The sequence below is a fragment of the Psammomys obesus genome, unplaced genomic scaffold (genome assembly GCF_907164565.1).
Source record: "Psammomys obesus unplaced genomic scaffold, mPsaObe1.curated_primary_1811, whole genome shotgun sequence".
In the NCBI taxonomy this organism is placed as follows: Eukaryota; Metazoa; Chordata; class Mammalia; order Rodentia; family Muridae; genus Psammomys; species Psammomys obesus.
This window is the reverse complement of record NW_026590767.1, coordinates 6,825,044-6,844,104: the sequence shown is the minus strand read 5'-3', so window position 1 is coordinate 6,844,104 and position 19,061 is coordinate 6,825,044. Positions and strand designations below refer to the sequence as shown.

The 19,061-nt window shown below is 49.1% G+C and overlaps 1 protein-coding gene across 1 annotated transcript in view; it reads right to left on the bottom strand.

The window, feature by feature from the left end:
• Ptpre (protein tyrosine phosphatase receptor type E) overlaps positions 1-19,061 on the bottom strand; it is a 145,854-nt gene that overhangs the window by 11,130 nt on the left and 115,663 nt on the right. Inside the window, exons 8-18 of the mRNA XM_055608922.1 lie at positions 15,697-15,787; positions 11,548-11,624; positions 10,930-10,966; positions 9,724-9,821; positions 7,154-7,273; positions 5,609-5,772; positions 4,914-5,049; positions 4,080-4,229; positions 3,709-3,802; positions 2,152-2,228; positions 1,000-1,134 (exon numbers count right to left, since the gene is read on the bottom strand). Of these exons, the coding sequence (XP_055464897.1) occupies positions 1,000-1,134; positions 2,152-2,228; positions 3,709-3,802; positions 4,080-4,229; positions 4,914-5,049; positions 5,609-5,772; positions 7,154-7,273; positions 9,724-9,821; positions 10,930-10,966; positions 11,548-11,624; positions 15,697-15,787 (1,179 nt within the window). The remainder of the gene's footprint in view (positions 1-999; positions 1,135-2,151; positions 2,229-3,708; positions 3,803-4,079; positions 4,230-4,913; positions 5,050-5,608; positions 5,773-7,153; positions 7,274-9,723; positions 9,822-10,929; positions 10,967-11,547; positions 11,625-15,696; positions 15,788-19,061) is intronic.

Below are 19,061 nucleotides of genomic sequence, written 5' to 3'. Positions count from 1 at the left end.
AGCTGTGGCCGTGTTTTGGGGTAGCATTTAGAGTGATGGTTGGTACTGGTAAAGCATGTTTTCCTGAGTTTGTAACATGATTAAGCCACAGGTGGATCTCTGGGAAAATGGAAATGCTAAAGTCATTTAACTTCATTAGGACAACAACCAGGTGCATAGATCAATATCTGTCTTTATGTCTTGCAAACAGTAAGTAAATGCCTTTTGCATTCACAGGCTGTGACCTTGACATTTAAAAAAATGGCGAAACATGGTAGTGGTGGGGGATGGTGGGAAGGATAGAAGGACCTGGAGGGGAGAAGAGCTCCATAAAAAGACCAACAGAGCAAACTAACCAGGGCCCAGAGGGGCTTACAGAGACTGAAGCACCTACCAAGGACCATGCGTGGACTGGACCTAGGCCCCCTACACAGATGTAGCCAATGGGCAGCTTGGGCTTCCTATAGGTTCCCTAGTAAGAGGAGCAGGGGCTGCCTTTGACATGGACTCTGTTTCCTGCTTTTTGATCACTTCTCCCTGGTGGGACTGTCTTGTCAGGCCACAGGGGAAGAGGATGTGCTCGGTCCTATTTCGACTTGGTGTGTTGGGGTGAGTTGGTAAGGGGGAGTCCCCTTTTCTGAGGAGTAGGGGAGAGGGAATAGGAGGAAGAAGTAGAGAGTGTGGGAGTGGGAGGAGAGGAAAGACAATTAAGATGAGAAGTGAATAAATAAATTAATTAAAAAATTAAATTGTTTACTTGATCTTGAAAAAAATTGCTGGAACATCAAGGCAAGTGTAACAATATGTAAGGCAGAGACTATTTATGGCTAATCACCCTTCCACCCATCCGAAGCATAGATGAAGTAAGATTTCAGTCATTCCAGCCTCCCTCTCTCTGTCCCTCCCTCCTCACACCTCCAGCATTGGTCTCACCCATGTGTTCGAAGGCCCCACATTGCTGAGGCATCCTACCATTAGCCACGCCCCTCACCCAGATGGCTGCTGCCCCAGCCTGCTCACCTGCTCCCGCTCCTGCACCTCCGTCAGCATGACGATCGTGTGTGACTTCCACTCCCACACCATCCTCCAGAAGTCCTCAACTGTGTGAGCCAGGGGCCCCTGAGTGGCCATGAAGTAGTCCTTCTGTCTGTAGCCCTTGAGGGAAGCAGAGGTTAGGGCCTTCAGAGGCCATGGTCACGTCTAAGGGGTATCAGAGGCTCGAGGTTAACAGGAAAGCACTCAGTGGCAGATTCTAATGGGTTCTCTATGTCACAGCCATATTCCTGTCAAGGAGGGGCAGAAGGCCTGAGTGTGAAGCTAGGGTAGTGTCTCCATCAGTTCCCTCCAGTGAAGGCAGAAAGTACTAACAGGCATCTGGCCACAAAGTTCTTGTCTTTGTCTCTGCCAACTCCATTGTTCATGGAGACTGGCCCCAGCTGTGTGCCCAGACAGATAATTACCCAGTCTATGTGGGCTCAAGTCACAGACATCCCTCACGAGCCAACACGTGCTCTGCACATATAACCGTGGTGTCATGCATATGCAAATGCAGAGAAGCTGTCCATTAAGAGTCACGTGGAAATAGGCAATTATTCAGCGGTGAGACTAGGCCCCATTTCTAAAGCTCATTATTTATTGATTTTTGTATTTTAAAGATTTATTGCCTTTTAACTTTATGTGTATGAGTGTTTGCCTGCATGTCTGTCTGTCTGTATGCATGTAATCCATGTACATGCCTAGTACCAGTGGAGACTGAATGAGAGCTTCAGCTCCCTTGAAATTGGAGTTACAGTCATTGCGAGTGCTGCAAACCAAACCCAGGCAGGCCCTCTGCGAGAGCAGCCAGCGCTTTTAGCTGATGTCATCTTTCCCTTATTTTTAATTTTTGAAGCAGGCTGTCATGTAGTCCAGGCTGGCCTCAAAGTCCCTATGTAGCTGAGGTTAGCTTTGTACCCCTAATATTTGTGTTCTGTTTCCCAAATGTTGGGATTGTAAGTGTGTACCACCACAGTTGGCTCACTATTTATTATTTTAAAAGCAACTAATTCTGCCAAGAAAATAGTGTATCAATGTTTCTTATTGCGTGTAAAGCATGGTTCCAGCGCAAGGGCTTATATTCACACAGGAGGAGTCACGTGTTGCACAGAACACACATAGTGCTGAAATACATACATCTATGAAGGATGCGTTGATATAGTCTGTGTACTCTTGACCTCTTTTCATGGACAGGATTACCCGGTTGAAGTCATCTGCAAGATAGGAGTTCCTTTGTTAGTGTAGGAATGACCCTGCCTCATAGCCTGATGCTCAAGATTAACTGTCAACTTGATAAAATCTAGACTTACAGGACAGACTGGCACGGGATTACCTTGGCTACAATAACTGATGTGGACACCCATATTAATTGTGGGTAGGACCATTCTCTGGCCAGGGACTCCTAGACTGTGTACAATAAAGAAAGTGAGCTGAGCATCAGCGCACATTCATTTCTCTGAGCTTCCTGACTTTCTTTGGGATGTGACAGCTGCTTTAAGCTCCTTCTGCTTTGACCTCCTCACCTCAATGGAGTGTGCCCTTGACCTATGAGCCAGTATAAACTCTGCCTTAGGTTGTTTTTGTCAGGGTATTTCATCACAGCAACAGGAAAAAACTAGCATTAATAAATAGATAATATTTATTATTTATCAGTAATAATAAATATATTTATTTGTTATAAATATTTTAGATTTAATTATATTGTTTATTAATAATTGAATGTTAAAATAATTAATAATTGTTAGGCCAACTATTAGGGAAGTCTCCGTTATCAAATAGGTTCATAAAATGGTTTGGGGAAGTCCTGAAAACAATCCAATTATAATTTTCATTTTTCAAGAATCAGTATAATGTGTCCCCAGCTATAAGCATTAAAAATACTGCATTCAGAAATAAGGGGAGGATGGCCAGATAGGAGCTGCAGCTGCCAGGGGAGACAGAGGCCCAGAGAACCAAGGGATGGAGGCCGGGGGCAGATTGCCTAGCCTCCCGGACTGCTGTGCTTCCAGAGAAGAGGTGGGCATGGTGAGAAGGTCTGTTTACAGACATTTGGTGGTGGTAAGCAGTCGCTGAGCCTTCGCTCCATGGAGGGCATGAAGAGATGCTGTGTGTGATGTGAATTGCCCTCTCTTTAAGCCAGTGCTTCCACGTGCTTCTCTAGTTGTGTCTGAGCAGATTTCTCTATGTTCCTCACTGGTGGGGGCAGATGTGGTTCCCTGCTCACTGTTGGTCTTTGCCTTAGTCATCCTGATCCTCGCTGGCAGGCCAGCATTGACTCTACCCCAGGCCAATGTTATGTGGTCCCCAAGGCAAGCTGAATTCACTTTTGGTCTGATTTAGTCCTTGGACATGTGCATGCTTTTGGCCATGCTACTCAGTCTCCCCTGTGTAAGAGGGGCAGGGCCTTCAGGCACCAGAGAGCTCCAGTGAGGCTCATGTCTGAGACAAGCTTTTTAGGTTCCAAGAAACCCTCCCTATAGAGAAGCTCTGGAGTCTTGCCTTTGAGCTATATTCTAGGCACCACCTGAGATCCTCATGGGTCTGTGGAGATGGCCCAGAGTGGCCCTGGAGGGTTCTTTCTTCATAGCATTGGACAACAGCTCCCAAGAGCCCAGAACTGGGTCCAGAGGCACTTGCTTCCTAGCATGATGTACAAAGGTCCAGGACCTGAGGCCTGCATGCCCACTGCCTTACATGGGATGATCTGGATAACACGGGCCTTCTTCATGTTGGCAGGCAGGTTGCCCGTCCTCATGTTCTCCTTCATGATTCGCACGTTGGTCAGCTTCTGCAGCCAAGAAATGCAGTTAGGGCAAAGCATGACAGGCCTACAGCAGGAGTCCTGCTCAGAAGTTTGTCTCCATCTCCAGATGTCACCTCGACCTTGGGAGATTAAGTAATCCCATATGTAGCTTGCACTGTCATTCTTCCCCAGGAGCTTACAACCAGACACCCATGTCCTGACTTTCTGAGGCCAAGAGGCTTCATATAAGTAGACACCATTTTTCCCCCTGGCTCCTCAGCCCATCCACCCCAGGGCATGGAAGCTGCCTCGTAGCACTCACCCTAAACTCCTCCTCCAGCCCAATCTTGTCAAAATGGGTGGCTGTGCCATGTAGCGTCTGTAGATGCCTCTCTAGGGACGACACGTCCAGCTCTGTGTCCCCATAGAGGTAGTACTCCAGTAAGGCCTGGTAGATGAATGTATATTGAACCTGCCGGGAGACAGGAGGAGCTGCTCAAGCCTGCCCTGGGCCCAGAGGAGTACATGCTTCTCCTTCTGCTGCTGAGACAAGGCTGAGGGGCAAGAGCCCATTAGTGATCACTTAGACTGGTCATGCAGGGTGAGAGAAGATGACAGTAATGGCCATGGCCTTCTGAGGGTACCAGGGGCCATGCCAGCTGCTTAGAATCACCCCCACGGCATACTAAGAATCAGGATGTCCAGTCTTTGAGACTCCCATGGAAGGTAATGCCAGAATGAGTGTCACACCAGGTCTGACACTGGGCATGCTCATAGCCTGTGGCCACCTGCCTACGAAAACCAGACCTAGAAGCTGGGCCTGGTGTTTCAGGTTTAAAATTCCCATTATTTGATAGGCTGAGACATGAAGATGATGAATTTAAGAGCTGCCCAAGCTACAGAGCCAGGTCTAGGTTAGGCTGGCTGTTCAGTGAGACTGAAATTCAGGAAGTAAAAGGATGGCTGAAAGAATAGCTTAATGGTACAGTGAATTCACATGACTGACCGGGGTACAATACCTGGTACTGTAAAAACAAAAGAAAACAGCAACAAAACACGGCAAAGGGTGGTGGTGGTGGGGGGTGGCTGTGGAGTAGGCAAAGGCACCTGAGTGCTTTGTGATGCTTAGGCCAGGGCAGGGAGAGGTGCCACTCACATCCGTCTGGACCATCTGGGGGCGCTGATTGCGGATTCTAGACACAAACTCAAAGACGTCAACCTTCTGTTCTGAGTGTATCATGTCCATCATGGCGTCGATCACAATGAAGGTACCTGTCCGGCCCACGCCCGCACTTCAGGGAAGAGAAAGATGCCACCTCATGAGTCACATTCTCCTGAAGCAAATGGCAAGCCCAAGCCTGGGAAGATGCTTGAATCTGGGGAAATTGGACAGAGCCTAGGGCAAAATTAAGTAGGGTGCAACTTGGAAGAATGTGGAGCAAATCTATGCAAGGCCACCAGAGGGCACTGCTGCCCCAGTCATTTATCTCAGGACTGGAGACATTGAAGGCTTGTGTGTTTGTGTGTGTGTGTGTGTTGTTCATTATTCCTACCCCCAAATACTGTCTTTTTATTACCATTAATGTGGATGTTTCCTGGTATGGGAATTGAATAATCCTAGGGGTGCCTGATAGAGCAGTGGGCAAGGTCAGTGGACCTGCCCAGAGCTCCCATGCCAGCCATCAGCTTGGATCTGTCAGCCTTTAAGAGTTTTACACACTGAGTTTCTGTTCAGGCACCACTAGGGCAGGCGCACCAGGGAAACTTCATGCCCACCAGCCCTAGCTATGCCCACCCGACCTCTGTTCCACCTGCCACCTCTCCCGTTGTGGCTGCCCCTCTCTGACATACCTGCAGTGGACCACAATGGGCCCAGCGTGTGAAGGGTTGAGTGTCTTCACTTTCTTCAGGAACTTCAACATCCCGATGGGAGTGAAGGGCACTCCAAAGTCAGGCCAGCTGGTGAAGTGCAGCTGTGAGACCAGCCGTGGGGCTTTGCAGCTCTCTGGAAGTTGCTGCGCGGGATAAGGAAGAGGTGAGAGGCGGGAGGTGGGAAGACCTTACTTGGACCACTCAGCATCTTCTGAAGGACAGTTCGGGCTCATGCCAGGTCAGTGTCCACAAAGACAGAGAACCCCGGATTGCAGGGAGGTTGCGCCAGGTGTGACTGTGCACAGCTCTTGGCTGGCAAAGGGCTTACACATTCAGTTATGCCTAGGCCAGCATCCCCAGTAGCCATACATCCCAAAAGCTGCTCCTAATGCTCAGGTACTCCAGCTCTGAAGTGGGCCTGCCTGCTCTGTCTGCACAGACCCACCTGTATAGCAGTATACCATATACTGAGCCATCACCAGTATACTCTTTAAGTCTCAAAGAGTCAGTGTGGGAAGGAAAGATGAAGGGTCAGCCTACACACTGGGACCTCCAGACCCTTCCTCACGGATTCTCCAAGGCTTTACAGCAAGGTTCCTTTCCCTGATGGTGGAAATTGACAATACTAGTGTGTTTAAAAGTGTGTACGGGCATGTGTGTGCGTGTGTGTGTGTGTATGTTTGTGTGTGTATTCTGTGTATCTAGGAGAGAGGCCAGCAAGGGATAATCATTTTGGGATGCCTCAGGCCCATGCTCTGCCACTGAGCCACTCCTCCAGCCCATCCTTTCAAGATGTTCTGCAGTGGCTTCTAGAAACTTCTTTTAGATTTTGCAACCTAATCACATCAATTTCTCTACACTTGATTCCTAAGAAAATGGCCTGTCTCTGAAGTCTTCATTTCATCTGCCTTGTTCACTAGCATTTTAACTGAAGGCTGCCTTGAAATGAGCATGAAAAAAGACTGGCGAGATTTTGAACATAATTTTGACACCACTATAAAACAATTCCGTCATGGGACATGGTGGCTCATGTCTTTAATACCAACATGTGGGAGGCAGAGGCAGGTGAATGTCTGTAAGTCTGAAGCTAGCATGCTCTACACACAAAGTTTCAGGCCAGCATGGACCATATAGTGAGAGCCTGTCTCCAACAGACAAACAATTTTGTTTCACAATACTAACGTGTAAAAGATATACAGGACTATGGTTATCGCTCGGTGGCAAAATGCCTGTTCGGTGCAGTAGGGAAGGCTCCCCATTGAACCTCCTACCTCTCCAGCTGGCTCACCCACCTCCTGGGGAGGCCCAGTACAGTTTCTGGGAGTCAAAGCGCCCAGCACTCTGAAGATTCTGGTCCTTGGTCCACTAACCCTGTCCCAGTCTGTCACATGGCCCAGCCCTGCAACCACAGCCTCTGTGGGTGTTCCTGCCATGCTAAGAGTGGGTTGAGGTGGGGCAGCCCTTCACACTGTAAAGCTCCCCAACCTAGCCCCCACGAAGCCAACATGCAACATTTATATTTACCGGATGGATGCAGAACTTGCGGATGGTGTAGTCCACGAGGACCACGCAATCCTCTACGCACACCCGGATGTTCCCATAGGTCCAGCAGCCCTGGTCTGGCCAGTACTGGTAGCACTTCTCCTGTGAGGATTGAAAAAAGAGTCGAGACACCGTCCAACACATGGCCTTCCACCATCTGCATATGGCAAGTGACATGTAGGCAGTCAGCACAGCATGAGCTGGAAGGATCATCCTGAGTGAGTGTGTCTTTTATTAAGGGGGAAGAAGAAGTCTTGCAGGTGGCAGATGTGGCTGTGGACCAACCAGAGTGGTTTTTGGGTTGGACACAGTAACATCTCATTTGTTCACTCCCTCAACTCTCACATCCTAACACCAGCCATGGCTGACCACAACCAGCTCCCTTTAGTGCTAGGGAGCCTGACCCCAACAACCCTCTGGCTGGAGCGAGCCTCACCCTGACACTCCCAGAATGCCCTCCTTAGACATCTCCCTAGGCCCCAACACTCTATTTCCTTCTGGTCAGGCCACTCATGTTTGCCACCCTGCAGTCATTCACCGGCTCACACTAACATGAAAACCCATGAGGTGCTCCAGGCCACAGAGGCAAGCACCAGGCACCCTTTGTTTCCTGAAGCCCCAGCACCTTATGGGCAGTAAGCTGTTCATCAGCACAGCATGTGAGTGATTGGAGGATCACCCCAGGAGGGAAAAGAGCCCCACAATCTTCCTTGGAGAAAGCTCTACAACTTAGCAAGCCTCCCAGGCACCTCGAAGCTTGTCCCAGAAATGGCCAGGGAAAGACATGTCAAACTGGCCAGTTCTCCAAGATCGATATGCTCCTGAAGTAAAAAGTGCCTGGCACCATGAAGACCAGCAACCTTGTCATAAACAAACGGTCACGGGGCATTGAAATGTGGCCTGTAGTGACAAGCAAGTGGTCTGCTTTGAGAGAGTCTTGGTCCCCCTAGGGCTCAGGGGACTCTCAAGCAATTCTTCCCTGAAAGACTGGAAAAGATAGGAACAGGGGTCTCCAGCTCCCGGAGCTCTCAGCTGTCCTACCCTCAGGTCACAAGCAGCCAGCTGGGTTTTGTAATGTTCTGCCCAGGATGTGGACATCAAGAAGGCCACAGTGCAAGCCACCAAGGAAAAGGAACTCTCTTGAGAAACGACTCCCTCTGAGATAGTGGAAGCTCAGGGCACCAGCAGGCAGCCCCTGTCACTAGGGTAGAAAAATACAGCAGGAGGCTCTCAGGGACATTGAGACAGATGAGACCACCAGGGCACAGGGGGACAGAGGTCTTCCGCCTCTGTTTAGGGCTACAGTGCTGGCCTTTTGAAGAAGCAACCCTTCAGAGACCTGGACTCTGTGGACAGTTGGCCACCGAGACCTGAGGACTCTGGTGAGGGTCAGCCTCCCTGTCTACAGAAGGGGGTGTGTCCTCCTCACAGGGCAGGAAACCTATGTCGAGAGCTCCACTGTAGTTTTGTTCCTGTCACTCTTTCCATTGGTGACAAGGGATAACAAGGGTAGGAGACATGTAGTAAGATGTAACAATCTCCATTCTGTCCCCACTGCTGTCTCACCAACAAAACAAAGCCCCGGCCTCTCTCTGATAGATCAGAAAGCTGAAAGTAGCCACTGGAGGCTTTTTGCTGTGTTGCTGGGCATGGACCCACCAGTTAGGTACCCTGGAGACAAGAGAGGTTTGCTTCCTATTAGATAAGACTCGTACTTGTTCTCCTGTACACCCCAAGGCTGGGTGTTCCATTCCAATCCTGCATGGCCTGCCCATGTCCTCAGCACACCGGGTACTGTCAGGACTAGGCTAGTGCCACTCCTGGGGAAGAGTCCTAGGTGGGGGCCCAGCAGGCAGATACCTTCTGCCAAACTGGGCCTTCATGCCAGAATATGCTGGGTCTCCCCACCTGAGGAAGCTTCTTTCAGGCTTCCAATTCCCTTCCCCTTCGCTTGGAAAAATATTTCTGTGCAAACAACAGGTCTGCCAGGGCTTCAAGTCTCCCAGGTCCCTGCTGTTCTCCCCTCCAGCCTGCATCTGGGCCGGTTCCTGGCACTGAGAATGGAGACACAGGCCCAGCAGATGCTACCAGGTTCTGCTTTGAGGGGAGACCAGGAGACTACCTCACATTCATAGCTGATGCTTCAAATCCAGCAGGTCACGCATGCCTCCCGAGAGCCTCTTGTTGGAGACCATCTGTCTAGTCTGGGAAAGACCTGTGCGATGGTGTTCATCGGCAGCCAGGCCCACCACATGAGAAACACACCAGTGCCTCTCTCTCTAAAATCTGTCCCTCCCCAATAGAGTTAGAGCCATGGGTAGCCATGACGATCCTCAGACAAAGAATGGAACCTCTGACTCCTTATGTTGGAGCAGGACAGTAAGGTATAGAAATATGGAGAACTGACTCCAAGAGAGGGTGCTGGAAGGTCTGAGTGCTGTTTGCCTCCCACTGATGGAAGAGAGGTACCTGGGTGGAGGAAGTGGTGAAGGCCTCCCTGGTGAGTGCGGGCCCACAGGGAAAGGTTTGCAGGGCTTGTGCGGGGAGCTTACCTCCTTCCTTTCCTTCAGGTTCGTCAACATGACGATGGTGGCTGACTTTTGCTCCCAGATCATCCTCCAGAAGTCATTCACCGTCTCCTGCTTAGGGCCTGTGTGCAGAGGGGAGGCTCAGGGTCAAGGCATCTAAACTTAGCCCATGAATTCAGCCGTGGAAGGGTCATATCTTCCCCAGGCACATGACAGTCCCCACACCAAGGAAGCTTTCTGTGAAGCTGTGCAGAATCTGGGTGGTTATGCTGATTCACAGGCAAAAAAGAAGGCGATGGGAGTGTGGCTACTGGAAGACATTTGAGGGCCATCTCTGCTTTACATTCCTAGCATCTGGCTGGGGGCCACGACATCCTTAAGTCCCTCAGAGTCACCAGTCCCTCCAGAACTGCTGAATTGGAATGCAAGTGTGTGTGAGTGTGTGTGCTTGCGGGGAGGAGAGGAAGAGGGAAAAGGAGGGAGGAGAGGGGAAGGAGGGAGGGATATCAGGAAGAAGAAACTCCTCTGCCCTTTGTCCACTTCCTGTGTGAATATGACACAGTGCCTAGGGGCACAACAACTATTTTGCAATCCTAAGGCTAAAAGTTCCATGCTAAGGAGAAGGGAACAGGGGAAAATCCTCCCTTGACAAATCCATCAATGATGGGTTTTTCTCTCATTTACAGAGGGCAAGGTCAGTCCTCTATGTGTAAAAGCGCTTCTACTTTTAGGAAATCTGGCCAAGGAGGAGGGGGAAGGAAAGCCTTGTTTCAGCTTCACTGATCCCTGGGGAATTGCGGCGCCCTCCTGGAAAGACAGCCTCTGGCAGACTAGAAGGTTCTGTAAGCACAGGGGGGAACTAGGTATAAGGGTAAGGACATGATTTTGTCACTGAGACATGGTGGCTATGACCTTGATCTAACAGCTCCTCTATTCTGTTCCCCCCACCCCCCAAAGTAGGAAGCTTTTGGAGCACAGAGAGCTGAGAGAAGCCAAAGCCAGGTACTAAATGTGAGTCTCGGGGTGGCAGAAGGGCAACTGGGGGCGCCTTGTGTGTGCTGTCGAAGTCACAGGGGGGGCACACAATGTGGGCACACAATGTCTGACACAGTGACACAGCGGCGCACACACATGAAAAGCCAGCATGAATTGTTGGTATGGTTAGCAGTTAGATATTCAAATCACTTTATAAAAATACTACGCAAACATGAACTACATAGAAAAGCTTACCTTGAGCCGCTATGAATTTGTTCTTTTCTTTGTAACCCTAGAAAAGCGAAGTTAGACCTATAATTATGCAGGGCTGTTTTTGGAGGGGGAGAGAAGTCACCCCAGAAAACAGAAGAAATAATATAAAAACAAAACCCACCAGCAGCCTCAGAGATAACAGACAGCATTTCCCTGCAGCCTTCACTACTGTACTTTTGTTTTACTGTGGGTTTTCCTACACACCCACAAGCAGACTCACCAATGTTTATAATTTTAATTGAGCTCACATGTGTAAATCTTTTTATTTCTTTATACGTTATGTAAGAAATTTAAAACTTTAAGTGATATTTCAAAGATAACTAAGTTAATTCCGTGGCCCATTGTGGTTTGTTTAGTTAGATGCATAAGGAACGGGATTGAATATCTCTAGTGTCTACTTGGATCATCATCCTCTCTGGATCTTTTATCTCTGTGAATTCCCAGCAGATGAAAGCTGGGACAGCACACTGGCCTCATGCTCTCGATGTGACCACAGGTACTCAGGATCGGAGAGGAACCACACCATGGTTCAGACTCAGCCCCTGAATGTTCCTCATAAGCTTCATGCCAGGCCAGGGGAAAGGAAATAAGTCAACTTACATCTATGTAGGAAGCATTAATGTAGTCAGAGCAGGGCATTCCATCCACCTGGCTCAAAATCACTCTGGAATGATCATCTGGGAAAAGCAAGCAAACCCATGGAGTTAGGACAAGGAGTCAGTCACTGGAGGATATTACCAGGTCTCCCCTTGAGCTCAGGTGGGGTGCCCCAGTCTTGCTGAGCTCTGCAGGGTCCACTTGTGCCTCAGCTAGGGGAGGGGGGGTGGCCCCATGATCACAGAGGCAGAACAGCAGGGAGTATGGTGACCATGTTCTCACAATGGTCCCAAACATTAGCAATTGCAGGTGTACATAGGGGACCCCAGGATGAAGAAGTAGGTCTTTTCATTCCGGCTCTCCAGAGGACATGTGGCTAAAGGGTTTGGGACTCTGAACTCTAATAGCCATTCTTCACCACCTGCCCCAGTGCTGGAAGGGAGCTGGGCTTGTGATGTTGGAGCATCGACTATGGAAAGTCCAGCTGGCTCCACTGGATGTTTTCCAGAGTGGGAGGACAGCCAGTGGGGTGTGTGTGTGTGTGTGTGTGTGTGTGTGTCTGTGTCTGTGTATTTTTGGTGGTGTAGGCTGTATGTTACATACATGTGACATGTGTTAAGGATATGTTGTAGGGTATATATGCATGTGGTGGGGTGTGAATGGTGCTGTGAATTATATGTGCTGTATGTGTGTGGTATATGCACTTTTGTGGCATTGTGTGCTATGCATGTGTGGTATGCACATATGCTTCAGTGCTGAGTCTACGCTGTGTGGTAGGATATGCTGATTGTGAGTTTCTGTGTGGCGTATGGTACAATGTTGTGTGTGTTGTATGTGTTATCAGGTGTGTGGTGTGACATGTGTTAGAGTGGGATACTTGTGTGTTGTATGTGGTGTGGGGTGTTGCAGTGATGTACTGTGCACCAGGGCTGTGGTCAGGGCTGCACTACCTCTGTGGGCCCTGTTCCTCCACAGGCCTTTCATCCACAGAAATGGCTGCTCTATCACCACATCAGTGGGTTGTGAAGAAGATGACTGAAGTGGAAGGGCCTGTAGTCCCAGCACTCAGGAGGTCAAGGCAGGAGGATTGAGAGGTCCAGGCCAGCTTGTGCTTTGGCTTTGGCCCTCTTTACATGGAAGGCTGTTGGCTGGACTATGTGTGTTGCCTCAGACTCCCTGACTGAGTGTCATTGCTGGGCAGCATCTGTTCTACTCTGGGCAGAGAAGGGGATGGCACAACTCTGAAGACAACTACTAGCCCATGCATTCTAGGAGGGATGCCAAACCTCAAATCCACTACCACAGGTCTACATACTCTTGCTCAGGGGCTCAAGGCTGGAAACAGCGGTGGCATTGACTATGTCACACTGCCTGAAGAGAATTCAGAATCACTTACACCAAAGGACAGTTATAGAAACACAGGGCAAAAAAAAATAGTGTCTGCATAGACTTGGGCATTCACAGCTTCTAAGTGCTTCCTGCTTCTACATTCTGAAGAGTTACACTTTGCTGTCAAAACATCACTTTCTAAAATTACCAGCCTTGGCACCCTTTCAGCAGAGTGCCATCAGGCTGCTGGCCACAGACAGTCCCCACAGGCACGCATCCCGCCTTTTGGACAAAGAGCACTTGAGTCCATCTTCAAGATTCCCAGGCCAAGGTGAACACTGCACTTCAGCCCAGGACCAGCTTTGAGTCTGGCCTGGTTTGGGGCAGACCAGGAGAGACAGGGGACTCTTGAAGCTGTGGGCATTGGATCCTCCCATCCTGTCTTGTTGATCCTAATCTGACTACATGAGATTCACCCACTGTCTTGCCCCAGCAGGACCAGCCACTCCACATAACCACACATGTCTCTCCATAACTGGATGCCACAATTGGTCCTTTCTACAGCAACGCGTTTCCATGCTGTAAAAAACTCAAACAATAAACAGCTCACTGTGCCTGTGAAACACACAGTGTACCCACAGTCTTAGATAGCTGTCAACACCCCAAGTCAGGTATTACTCCTAGGTAGGGAGGGGTGAGACTGGCCCTCACTCAGGGGCAGGAGCAGAGAAACTTACGGGAAACATTGAGCAGGACTATTTACAGCGCTGCCACACTTTCAGACAGGGAAAGGGCAGGCGGATCTTCTTCTGTAAACCAACCCAGACTTGTGAGTAACAGAAAGAAGAATTTGGAAGGCACCAAGCCTATGCTAGAGTGATCCTTTGGTGAGTTGAGCTCCCGACCTATGCCTGTTGCAGGGGCTTGGCTATGAATTCCATTTCCTTGAGCTCTCACCAGGAATTAGCACTCCCTTCTATCTGTCTCTCTCTGTCTCTCCCTCTCTATTTTCTCCCCTTTCATTCTTTCTGTCCTCATTTCTTTTTTGGAGGGGGAGTTGAGACAGGGTTTCTCTGTGTAGCCTTGGCTGTCATAGACTTGCTTTGTAGATCAGGCTGGCCTCCAACTCACAGAGATCAACCTGCCTCTGTCTCCTAGAGTGCTGGGGTTACAAGCTTGTACCACCCAACTTGTCCTCATTTCTTTTTGTCGTCCCCCCCCCCCGAAACAGGGAATTGTTTGCCAGGTGGTCCAGGCTGGCCTCTTCCCCAAGAGCCTCCTGCTTCAGCCTGGAGGCTGCTGGTACTATAGGTGTGAATTGCCACCTCTGGCTCAGAAATATTCTTGGTGAAGACCCTGAGTGTTAGCCTTAGGAGATAGTGGGTTTAATGATAAAGAGAGAAAGTTAGGTAAGACGGCCTGAAGCCTGAATGTCTTTGCCCCTACGGTGGCCCTAAACACATGAGGGCCAATCCAAAGCAAATTTAACTCATCAAGAGAGGTGACATATTAAGTTAGAAGTCAAAATGGACCTTTGAGTATCTCAATTATCAGTTGACACAACTGCTCTGAAGAGCCCAGACATCCTCTTGCTGTGGCCTTTCTCTCCTTAGAGCTACTGAAATATAGCATGGGTATCCCTCTTCCTTGGATCTCCACAACCCATCCAGCAGTAAAGCTACTGTATCCAGAGTCTAAAGTTGGGACGAGCCACCAGCATAGTATGGCTGCACCACCACCCCCTCCTCCCTTGGCCCTGACAAACAAAACCCCTTTAGTTAATTTCTCTAGCTTTAGTTGGATCCTAGGATCATGGTGGGCTTTACAAAAAATAGTTTATAAACCTTGTGCATGGGCATTGGAGAAGAGCTACTTCCAGAAAGTGCTCGAAATCTAGGATCATATATTGGACAGGTCATAGCTCCATGTACACGCAGCACACTGAAGCTGACTGAGGCCAGTTTCCTGACCCTACCAGGCATTCCTCAAGAGCAAAGGTCTCTGGGAACAGTAGGAGGCTTCAGTCCAGGGTTCAAGCTGGAGCTCAGCAGAGCTGTTTGAGGCTGCTTTCCGGAAGGTTTGAAGGGTAAAGCTGTGGTTGGGAGGATAGTAGGGTGTACTCGGTAGGGTGCTGCAAACCTGGGCCAGCTTTTGAAAAGGCAGCTGGGAACATGCAGGATTTGTCCCGGAGGTGAGACAGGCACCTCAGGCCCAGGCTCAGCCAGCTTCAGCAGGTCATGAGATGCCCAGACCACAGCAGCCTTCACCCTAGCACTGACACGTCCTTGGCAAACATACTCTCCACCTCATTGTGATATTTGCTGCTGAGGTTAAAACTGGCTTTGTTAAGCCTCTCCTCAAAGGTGCCAAACCTGTGTGGGCTTTTTATTTTTACCATTTTGATCTTCCGTTCTGGACCATAGAGCACATTGGGGATTTGTTCCTGGTACCCTCAAACAGTAAATATGAAGGAAAGTCCTGCTCAAGGTTACCAACAGGTCTAGACTGGTATCCAGGATGGAATCTGGCAGGAAAGATCTTGCCAATTGGTTCCCAAGTCTGTGGGGAGCTTTCCTGCCCAGCTTGCTTCCTGTCTGCTTAGCAACCAGAGTGGTCAGCAGCAGCAAAGATGCCACAGCCCATCACAGGGAAAGAGGCACTCAGAGAGAGTGTGGCCTTGGATTACCTGGGACAAGCAGTGAGCAGTTACAACACAGTCACCAGTAAGCTGCAAAGCTGCACCACATATAACCCACATGTTACAGATCATGCAAAAGCAAACAATTAACAACAACAAAACAACAAAAACAATAAAATTCTTACTGGGAAGAATGTTGGGATATCTGTTTTTTTCTCTGTTTTCTTCTTTATTTGCTAGTTCAAAAGTTCCTTGTATATGTCCAGATGGCAATGACTGGAAGGAAATGGATAGTAGAGTGAACACTGATGAATCTAAACCTAGGTTCCCTTCAGCTTCACTACCAAGCCCAGGAATGAAAACTACCATCTGTCTAGCATCCTCGTCTTTGTTCAGGCCCCATGCTAGACACTGGGCAGGCAATGGATGACACACAGATATGGACTTTCTTCAGGATCTCTTGTGTAGATCCTAGACTTTGTGAGGTCAGGAACTCATATCACAGCCCATCATGCCCCAGTCCACACAAGTTTTGGCCCAGGCAGGGACTCTTTGGGTACAGGTGAACTGATCCCAAAGGAGTTCTGATGCATGAGACAGAGGAGAAAAGATTACCAAGAAGAGAGTGCTGAGACCTCTGGCCTGAGCTGCAGGAGAGGAACAGGATCCTGGAGAGTGGTTACAGACACAGCCCTCGTCATACTCAGGACTCAGCTCTCTCTGTGCACTGGGTCAGGTCAGCAGGATCAGGCCTAGAAGCTTCCTAGAAATGCTGATTCTCCCAAGCCCCACCATAGAATCAGCCCCAGTCCATAGAATCAGCAACTGTATCATCAGGACCTTTAGGAGTTCGGGGCTCTTTTTGGCTCAAGATGTACACCCCCCCCAATGATCACTGTACCCCAGTCTAGGAGTGTCAGTATGAAAGAGAAGTTTCACTTTGCCACAATGCTAAAACTGTCAAGTATCTGGGAGTAAAGTGGACATGTGGGTTTCTACTTCCTCCTACCATGGAAGCCACCTGCCTCTGATTTTTGGTTGCCTCCAGCTGTTTGCCATTTTGCTTGTTTCTGGGCTCTTCTTTGTACTCAGTTGAGCCAGGACAAAGAGTACCTTGAACTTCAAATCATAACCTTTAACATTAAACCTAGCTCTTGTTGGACCTAGGACCACTGGACTCTAAGAAAAAAGTGTTATTATTTACTGAGTGTGATGTATCAGGCACAGAGAAAAGACATGGCTCATCTATCTGCCTTCCTCACTACTACCATATGAGCAGATGACATGGGACCAAACTCAAGGAAAAGTGGTTGAAAATGTGCTCAGTGTCACTTGGCTGAAGAGATAAACCCTGGTAGTGTGGCCTGAAGGGACTCCCTTGCTTAAGCATGGGGAAACATGAGGGCTTTCCTGTTCTCTGTGTCCCACTCCAAGTCCCTGGGAGTTAGATTCTGGCTTCATGGAGCAGCTTCAGATGGCAGCCATGATATCCTGAGCTTGCTCTCAGTTGTGTCAGGACCCTGGCCTCCTTCTAGGAGGCAGGAGCTTCTTCAGTGGCCAACTCAGTTCCTCAGAAGGGCTTATATTAGAATGCTGTACAGCACCCCTCTCTAGGGTCTGGGGCCACCCCATCTCATAGCCCCAGGCAGAGGCTTTTCCTGGGCCAGTATGGAGAAACCAATCAGAGATCAGCACAACAATGCCAGTGAGGAGTTCTTGACTTTGTCTGCACTGATGAATACCCGTGTTCCTTGAACTCTGACTCAGCGCCAGAGATGGCTTGACACAATCTCCTGGGCCCTGACTGGACAATGAATTTGTGGTGACATCCCAGGACCTTCTCAAAAAACCTTCAGCCCTGGACACAAAAACCAGGCATGTTAATGTCACAGTGGCATATGAAACGGTTTAGCTGGCAAACTCCACAGACTGAGCAGATCCTACGGGCTCAGCGATAACTGCATGACAGTCACAACTGCCAACAGAAATTATTAATTGTAACACACAAGCTCCTCCTCTGCAGAGGGCTCAGGACAGATGAACCTGCCCCATTGGAGAGATGGGCTGCATGAGAACTCTTCAGTGTGTATGTGAGTTTTCTGCATGCTTGAAACTGCTCTAAAGATAAAGCTTATTAAAAACAACAAACTGGATGAAACAAAGGACAAAGAGGTAGCTACCATGTGATGGCCAATGGGGCCCAAGTGCAAAGAAGACTCAGGCTCTGACCACCTCTTCACAGCTGTGTAGCTTTGGGATATGGGACACAGAGATAAAGTGGTACACCCTGCCCTCCCAGACTCCTGGAGCATAGGACTAGAAGTGGTGGGTAGAACCAGGCACAGTTCTCTGTGTCCTCCATACATAACCCAAAATCCAAGCAAGCCCAACAGTTGCCTGCACAAATTGGGCCCAGCAGGTTTTCCTGCTGTCAGGCTACCCAGGACCTTAGGTTTCTCAGTTGCTTGGTAGCCCCAGGAAAGTAAGAGTGTCTAGGGATGGCTAGCCCACAGTGACTCTCTGTGTGCTCTCTAGGAGCTCTGGTTTGTTTCACCAAGACCCAGAGGACTGCTCTTGTTAGTGTTGTGCTGGGACTTCTGTCTACAAACAACTCCCTTCGTATGTGTTTCTACAGTATTTGCCATGGGGTAGGACCCAGGCCTGTGGCTTGACACAGTTTGCTGGGACAGAGCTGGGGAAGATGCTCACCAGAGAGGAGTTTTCACTACACAGGGGCCTCCTTTTCTGGGACTGAATTCAGGAACTGGAAAAAGATTTGCCCTTTCCAGGAGAAACTAGCAGATACCATCTAATCCGAATGTTAGCTGTTACTTCTTTGTTTAGGTGTTATCAAAGTCCTATAGGGCAGGGGAAATCCCTACCTCACAGAAGAGGAAACTGAGGCAGAGGTTAAGCACACAGCCCAAGTCTTCTGGGCCAGGAGAAGTACTAAGACAATGAAGCTCTAGCATTCATCCCACTGTGCTAATGGTCCCAGAGCCAAACCCCTTCTTATCCTCAAGTTCATGTTCACTCGAACTTGGGCTTGGCAGTACAGGATTGGCCAAACACATATTAGACTTATCCAGATCCCTTTTGTGACCTTTGGGCAAGGTCAGCAGACCAGAGAGAGGGGGTCCTAGGAAAACAGAGCCTAAATGTGTTCTCTGAGAACTGGAGTGGCTGATCTGGGCAGGAGAGGGATGTCACAGGAGTGTGTCCTTGGAAGGGTCAGCTCCTCCATGGAGAGAGGAGCTAGGTTGCATGTACTCGACCCCACACTGTATCTCTAGCTGACTGTTGCCAGGCAGTGGGACTCTGCACAACTGAGGGTTACACAGAGGCAAGCTGGGAGGGACAGGAGAAGGAAGCATTTGTTCTGGGTATAAAATTTATGGGGGCCCCAGAAAAGGTCAAGAACCAGCAGAAACAAGCCTCTGAAGCAACATCTTTTTTTTTTTTTAATTCTGTTTTCTTCTTAAATTTTTAGGTAGCACTTATTTGTTTGTGCACACATGCCTGTGTGAGTACACACACACATGCCATGGCA